Source organism: Limulus polyphemus, unplaced genomic scaffold (assembly GCF_000517525.1).
Source record: "Limulus polyphemus unplaced genomic scaffold, Limulus_polyphemus-2.1.2 Scaffold7446, whole genome shotgun sequence".
Lineage (NCBI taxonomy): Eukaryota > Metazoa > Arthropoda > Merostomata > Xiphosura > Limulidae > Limulus > Limulus polyphemus.
In genome coordinates this window covers 7,444-14,667 of record NW_013673056.1, presented here as the reverse complement: position 1 = coordinate 14,667, position 7,224 = coordinate 7,444, and the positions used below count along the sequence as shown (strand labels likewise).

The 7,224-nt window shown below is 31.1% G+C and overlaps 1 protein-coding gene across 1 annotated transcript in view; it reads left to right on the top strand.

Annotated features, from left to right (window-relative positions):
* LOC106474618 (transcriptional regulator ATRX-like) overlaps nt 1-7,224 on the top strand; it is a gene marked incomplete at its 3' end in the record, with an annotated part of 21,841 nt that overhangs the window by 7,309 nt on the left and 7,308 nt on the right. The window contains exons 3-5 of the mRNA XM_022402931.1: nt 6,228-6,337; nt 6,719-6,817; nt 7,053-7,165. Coding sequence (XP_022258639.1) covers nt 6,228-6,337; nt 6,719-6,817; nt 7,053-7,165 — 322 coding nt within the window. The remainder of the gene's footprint in view (nt 1-6,227; nt 6,338-6,718; nt 6,818-7,052; nt 7,166-7,224) is intronic.

Sequence of the window (7,224 nt, the reverse complement as noted above, 5' to 3'; positions counted from 1 at the left end):
TTTCGAAATGTTCAAAGATAAATCCTTCGTTAGTTGAAATTGTATGCTAAATAATTTAGAACATCAATTTGTTTTTGACAGACACGAATGAAGACAAAAGTGTGATATTACTTGTATGCTGCCATTTAGTGGATCATTGATAAATCTGTGGGCTTACAATGCTAAAAACTGGATCTCAATACCCATGGTGGGCAGAACACAGATAGTCTATTGTATAGCTTTGTTTTGAAAACAAATATCCGTATACCTTTTTTCATTTTTTTTTGTGGTGGATTTATAAACATCTGTAAACTTCTGTGGAAGCCAGAACAAACCATCCTCTTTTCTGTTTAATACATTTTTAAGTTATGCATCAAGTCAAAATAAAACTAGTATAAATGTTGATTTTTAATGACCAGTGTTTGATAATGGGATTACATATTTATGTTTCATTTGAAATGCTCTTTTATTATAACAATAAAATGCTGACTTTGCTGAAACATTATTTACTTGAGTTTAGTGTGATTCACACTTTACTAAACTATACAGTAATCTGACACCCAGCTGCTACCATTGTGTGAAAACTGTCACAAAACCTGCATCAGTATCAGATAACAGAAAATACGTACTGTTGCAAAATGAATTCCAGGAACACCAATATTACAGTTTGGCCAACCAAACTTCCTAAGTAGGTGTAAATTACCTCTCACTTGCATTGTATTTACTAGTGAGGCCAGTCATTGTCACTATGAGGAGTTCACCGAAAAAGACTCGAGGTTTTCCAAGCAAGAAGAAGAAGAAGAACCGTCGTGGACTTCATTTTAAGAAAAAGTTTAAGGAAGAATTCTCTCATGATTTGTGAGTATTAGAGTAAAAAATACTGTATTGTAACTAAGTTTCAAGAAAAGTTACAATGTTTTGAAATACAGTAATTTCACGTAACTTCTACACTTCTGAATATATACATATAATTTATGTATTTTCTATAGACAAGGTCTGTGCTTACAGTATTATATGATGAGCTACAAACATCTGCAGGAGTTTTGTATAAAACCTATCCACCTGATATTCAAAATTAAGTGTTGATGAAGATGGACCAGTGAACTGTATATACGAAGTCATTTGGGATGAAATTAAATTAGTGAAAATCACATGTATCCACCTGATATTCAAAACTAAGTGTTGATGAAGATGGACCAGTGAACTGTATATACGAAGTCATTTGGGATGAAATTAAATTAGTGAAAATCACATGTATCAACTCGTTATCCTCTAAAAATTTGCAAATCAATCACTGGCATAATTTATTATAAAGAATGTGACAAAGCATAAATCCTGACTGATAATGGCTCAAGGTGATCTCAACACATGTCTCGTGGAGTTACATATAGTCATGTTGAAAATTGTTTATATTGGAAAAAAATGTCAAGATTCCATTCATTTTGTGCAAACAAACAGTAGTTAAGTATTTGAATGCAATTCCTGAAAGATGGTTTCAAATTGTTGCACATTTTGAAATGTATGGACAATAAAGCTACTGTAAGCACTGAATGACTGAAGATACGGACGTAATATATATATGTCCCCCCTTGAAAGAAGTACAAGGGACCTAACCCAACAGATTGTTGCCTTTCCAAGTGACAGCAGAGAGTTAATCCATTGTTGCATCATCACTTGTGCACGAGATAAAAAAGTTTAGTAGATTACATTGTTATATGGAAACTGAGTTGATTATGGAAGTTAACCTATCTTAAATATTATGTTGGCAAGGGTAAGATAGATAAATGGAGCTTGTAAAAAATGTTTTAACTTGGGTGCACTGTTTGAAGCATATAACCTTTCTTTGGTAATATGTAACTTCTCTAAAGGTTTACAGATGAGTCATTACTTGTAAATGTGTGAGGTAATATGTAACTTCTCTAGGGGTTTACAGATGAGTTGTTACTTGTAAATGTGTGAGGTAATATGACTTCTGTAGGGGTTTACAGATGAGTTGTTACTTGTAAATGTGTGAGGTAATATGTAACTTCTGTAGGGGTTTACAGATGAGTTGTTACTGGTAACTGTGTGAGATAATATGTAACTTCTGTAGAGGTTTACAGATGAGTTGTTACTTGTAACTGTGTGAGGTAATATGTAACTTCTTTAGTGGTTTACAGATGAGTCTTTACTTGTAACTATGTGAGGTAATATGTAACTTCTGTTGGGATTTACAGATGAGTTGTTACTTGTAACTGTGTGAGATAATATGTAACTTCTGTAGGGGTTTACAGATGAGTTGTTACTTGTAAGTGTGTGAGGTAATATATAACTTCTGTAGGGGTTTACAGATGATTCATTACTTGTAACTGTGTGAGGTAATATGTAACTTCTTTAGGGGTTTACAGATACTAACAAATTGAACAAAAGGTGAATGTAGTCACTTCCGTATAGTTTAAAATAACGTTAATTCTGATACAGACAAAAATTATCAAGTCCAGCTGCTATCTTAAAATTTAAGTGGCTTTATTAGTTGCTAAAATAAAATAAAAAAGTTTCTCAACAGTTTTTAACAACAGCATCAATATTGTGTTATGACAAAACTTTTAGATTGTGCTTACCCAATTTGCAAAAGTTTGGACTAAAATGTTCACAAGTTGTATACCTATAGGAGATATATCTAGTCAGGTGACATGAAATTTCAAGAAGAATTACACTTTAAATTGATTATTTTTATATGTTCTATTAAATTTAATGAAATGAAAAGGATAAAAATAAGGACTACTTATTGTATTGTTTATACTTACTGTTTTCATTTTGGGGAATTGCTATGCATCTTTCAAAGGAAAGTATCGGAGAAGGCTTAACAAATTATTGTAGTGTGATTCTTTCCATAAATGTTTTCTGTTGCTGCCAGCTTTTTTTTTTCTTTTTAAATAAATTTGACCAGTGTTTAAAGATGGTCAGAATATTCATAAACATGCCTGGATTATCAATTGACAAATAAATGTTGGCATCTGTTTTGTTGAGCATTGGCTAAACTAAAACCCACTTCCCATTTTGTGTATGATTAATTCATAGTTTCTGGATACTAGCAATTGGTGTGTTCACAGGAAAATGAAGTTTCACAATAAAAAAGGATAACAATACTTAAACAAAACATTGTTTATTTATAACACAAGGGGACACAGATAAACATTTCAGAATTCAACAGTTTCCATCTTCAGTATCTAAAGCAATATATAAGAATTACAGTAATTTAATCAAAACTACAACAACATAAAAATTAAATGAGTAACAAACAAAACATTGTACATATTAGGAAATGTGTAATCTAAAGGAAGACTGCATGTTGTTTAGTATTGGTGAAAGTTGTTTGATATGGAGGGTTTATTTAATCAGTAATTCCAGATCAGTGCAGAGGATATTGTTTAGTATTGGTGAAAGTTGTTTGATATGGAGGGTTTATTTAATCAGTAATTCCAGATCAGTGCAGAGGATATTGAAATTTGATAAGTTCATGTCCCGTTTCTTCAATATGTTGGCATATAGACGAAACACTGGGGTTACTTAATTTTTTTTGTTTACTAGAAATTCCCATATGTTCATTGGCTTTAGCCAGTAGATGGCACTTGATTTTGACAATATAGGAGGCCTTACGGTCTCCACACGTGTAAATATATACAAACCAAAAACAAAGAGAAATTGGGAGAAGGTTTTAGTACTGAAAAAATCTTGTATGTGGGATGTAGGACTAAAAACTAATCTGAAATCAACTTGGGGGGATAGTAACGATGGATTACATGTTGAATTTGATTTTTTAAAGTTAAGTTTTGTTTACCAGTGTGTGGAAGACGAGTATATAGTAAGTCTGGGTAGATTAGTAAGTTGGTTAGTTACAAAAGTATTAGTAATTTTTTATAATAAATGTTGTGGGTAGCTATTACGTTTTAAAGTATCCTGTATGAACAAAATGTGAGAGTATAAATTAAAGTACGTAAAACACAAGTTATAAGCTCTTATTTGTTAACCATGTTACCAGATTTCTTTTGTATGTGAATGGGATAAATCTGTTAAATTGTGTTAGGAGTCCAGTAGATATCTTTTATTCTGTATGTTGATGTGTCAAGTCTACTAGTGTTATGGTTAATGAGAATGTAAAAAAGTTAAATTAATATTATTTTCAACTTCGCAAGTGAACTTAATGGCAGGATGTTGCAAAAAAAAAGAATTTTATGAAAATTATTTTATTAATAAATTTAAAACTACATTAAATGTCACATACAAAGGGAGTTTAAAACATATATAAAGCTATAAGGAAAAAAAAGTGTGGGAAGTTTTACATTGTTAAGTAGGTCCTGTTTGAGAAAGCTTTATTGTAGAAACTGAAGAGTATCCTGGATGATACGAAACCAGTATTTTTATGCTTTTATGTATTTGTGGTTTTAATCGTTTCTTTTAAATTAACAGTAATAAATAAAGAATTTTTTTTAATATTTTAAAAATCATTTTCATATTGTTTCCTTTTTATTAATCACTTCCTTCAGCAAGATACATTTGTTTCCTTATATGTATAAATACTAGCCATTTGGTTATAAAATCAAGTCCATGCACCATTCCAGTATAGTTCAGTAATCCAGCTCCTCACATAGCTACAGTGTATAAATATTATATATATATATATTACAAGCAGATACATAACATGTGGTATGTTGATCACCATATATCATAGTGATCGTACATGCAGTACCACTATCAATTATAACATTGTGACAATGATATCGGGAGCAATAGCCATCCAATCTATATAAACCAAATCCAAAAATTGTCATTGTTTTCTGAGAGAGAATCGTATACCAACTACGTATTTCATTAAATTAAACTGTTTCAGAGAAGACGGTATTGCTCTTATACAGACTTGTGTCCATGATGGACTTAAAACCTGAAGAAACAAGATTAATAAAAATTGTAAATTTCCAAGAGGGAATAGGATCTTCAAAAAATACAGAAACAAAATAAGTAGCTTAAAGTGAAAATGCAACCATAAAAAAAAGAAAACAATCGAGTTTAAGGTTTGAGACATAGTGTTGACATCTCCTCAAGCTACAAAACTCTATTCTGACTGTGTGTCTAAAAGCTGTAATATTTAGGAGAGTCAAAGTAGGGACTTGTAGCTTGAGGAAATTATGGTTTGTGTGTAAAGGTGTATCTTTTACCTTATTTGTGGATATTAGTGTGTATCGTTTACCTTATTTGTGGATATTAGTGTGTATTGTTTACCTTATTTGTGGATATTAGTGTGTCTCGTTTACCTTATTTGTGGATATTAGTGTGTATTGTTTACCTTATTTGTGGATATTAGTGTGTATTGTTTACCTTATTGTATGGATGTTAGTGTGTATTGTTTACCTTCACTAACATCCACACAATTACACACTAACATCCACACAATAAGGTAAACGAATACACACTAACATCCACACAATAAGGTAAACAATACACACTAATATCCACAAATAAGGTAAACAATACACACTAATATCCACAAATAAGGTAAACGAGACACACTAATATCCACACAATAAAGTAAACAATACACACTAACATCCACACAATAAAGTAAACGAAATACACACTAATATCCACAAATAAGGTGAACAATACACATTAATATCCACAAATGAGGTAAACGATACACACTAATATCCACACAATAAGGTAAACGATACACACTAATATCCACAAATAAGGTAAACGATACACACTAATATCCACAAATAAGGTAAACGATACACACTAATATCCACACAATAAGGTAAACTTTACCCTGTTTTTATTGTGTGGATGGCTGTGTGCATCACTTATTGTATTCCTATCGTGTATCGGCTGTAGTGTTGAAAAAGTTCAACATTTTTTCTTTTATAAATTGGGGTATTCCATTATAAAATCAATGATGTATATGTATTTATTAACATAATTTACATGATCTTACTTATTATTTCATCAGAGTATTTGAGCGTGTTTTATATTTACTAATCATTTATAAGAACGTTTGAGTGAAAGTAAGTTTATAATAATGTTAACCAATACCATCTGCTTTCTCCAGACCTTAGCCTCGTATAAGGGTCCACATTATTAATTAGTACATATGTCTAGTGCTTTGTATAATTCATTAGCTTACTGAAAGTACAGCAAATCAGATATATCTTTACTAAAACTTCACCAAAATGAAAATGTTATGAATTTAATGAAATAATTTCTTTCTGTAGGAAGTTACTTTTGTCAGAAGGAGATGATGGGACAGGAGGAACTAATTTAAGTGAGAGCTTTTCACTACAAGAAAAGAATTCTCAAGGAACGGATGAGCAGAAACCTGAAAGTAAGAAGTTGTGTTAACTGACAGGAAAGTAAGAAATGAAATAACACATGTTGAAAACCACAAGTATGACATGCATTTGGAATAACGAGCATCTTAACTTAAAAAAAAAGTTTTAATTGCTAAAAATTAAGGAAAGAAATGACAACTTATATATATTTCTTTTTAAGAGAAGTTACATTAACTAGAAATGAGAAAGCAGGAGTATTAATAAGTATGTCTTGCTGAAAGACAAAATAGTAAAAATATTGCATGTGTGTTTTATAACTGTTACTCTTGTGTTTAAACATGTACCAGATTCTATTTTATTGTTTTGATGTTTAGGCAAGAAAAATTTGTGCACATATATAATATTTGTTTTTTCTATTGGTGGGGGATTTATAGGAAAAGTTTTAACCATGCCTCAGTTAGTGATCAATAGCAGTGAGTGTATGGTGTATCTGGGACCTGAGAAGGGCTCTCGGCCACGTTCCAAGATATCAGGTTAGAAGATGTATACAAAACTTTATATTTAACATAGATTAGAAATGTTGCAGGTATTTAATTCATGAAATCTTGTGAAAGAAAGTACTAACTTAAAATGTGAAATGTATTTTATCCATTTGTTATGGTAAAATAAAATAGTTGCCTGTTTGGTGAGTTCTGTTTACTCTGTCGATGCTTAATGTTAGGCTATCAAACCTTTAATGTTACTTACTAGTGAATATTTATTTTTCAGATGAAGAAATTGCTACTATGACTGTAAACTGTACAGCGTGTGGTAACCAAGTGAATCATCTCGACCCTGCAGAAGTTAAGAGACATATTAAACTTGGAGTGTTATTATGTAGAGTAAGTTTAAAACTTGGTGTGATATTAATTGCATGAGAAAAATGTTACGGTTTGAGGGA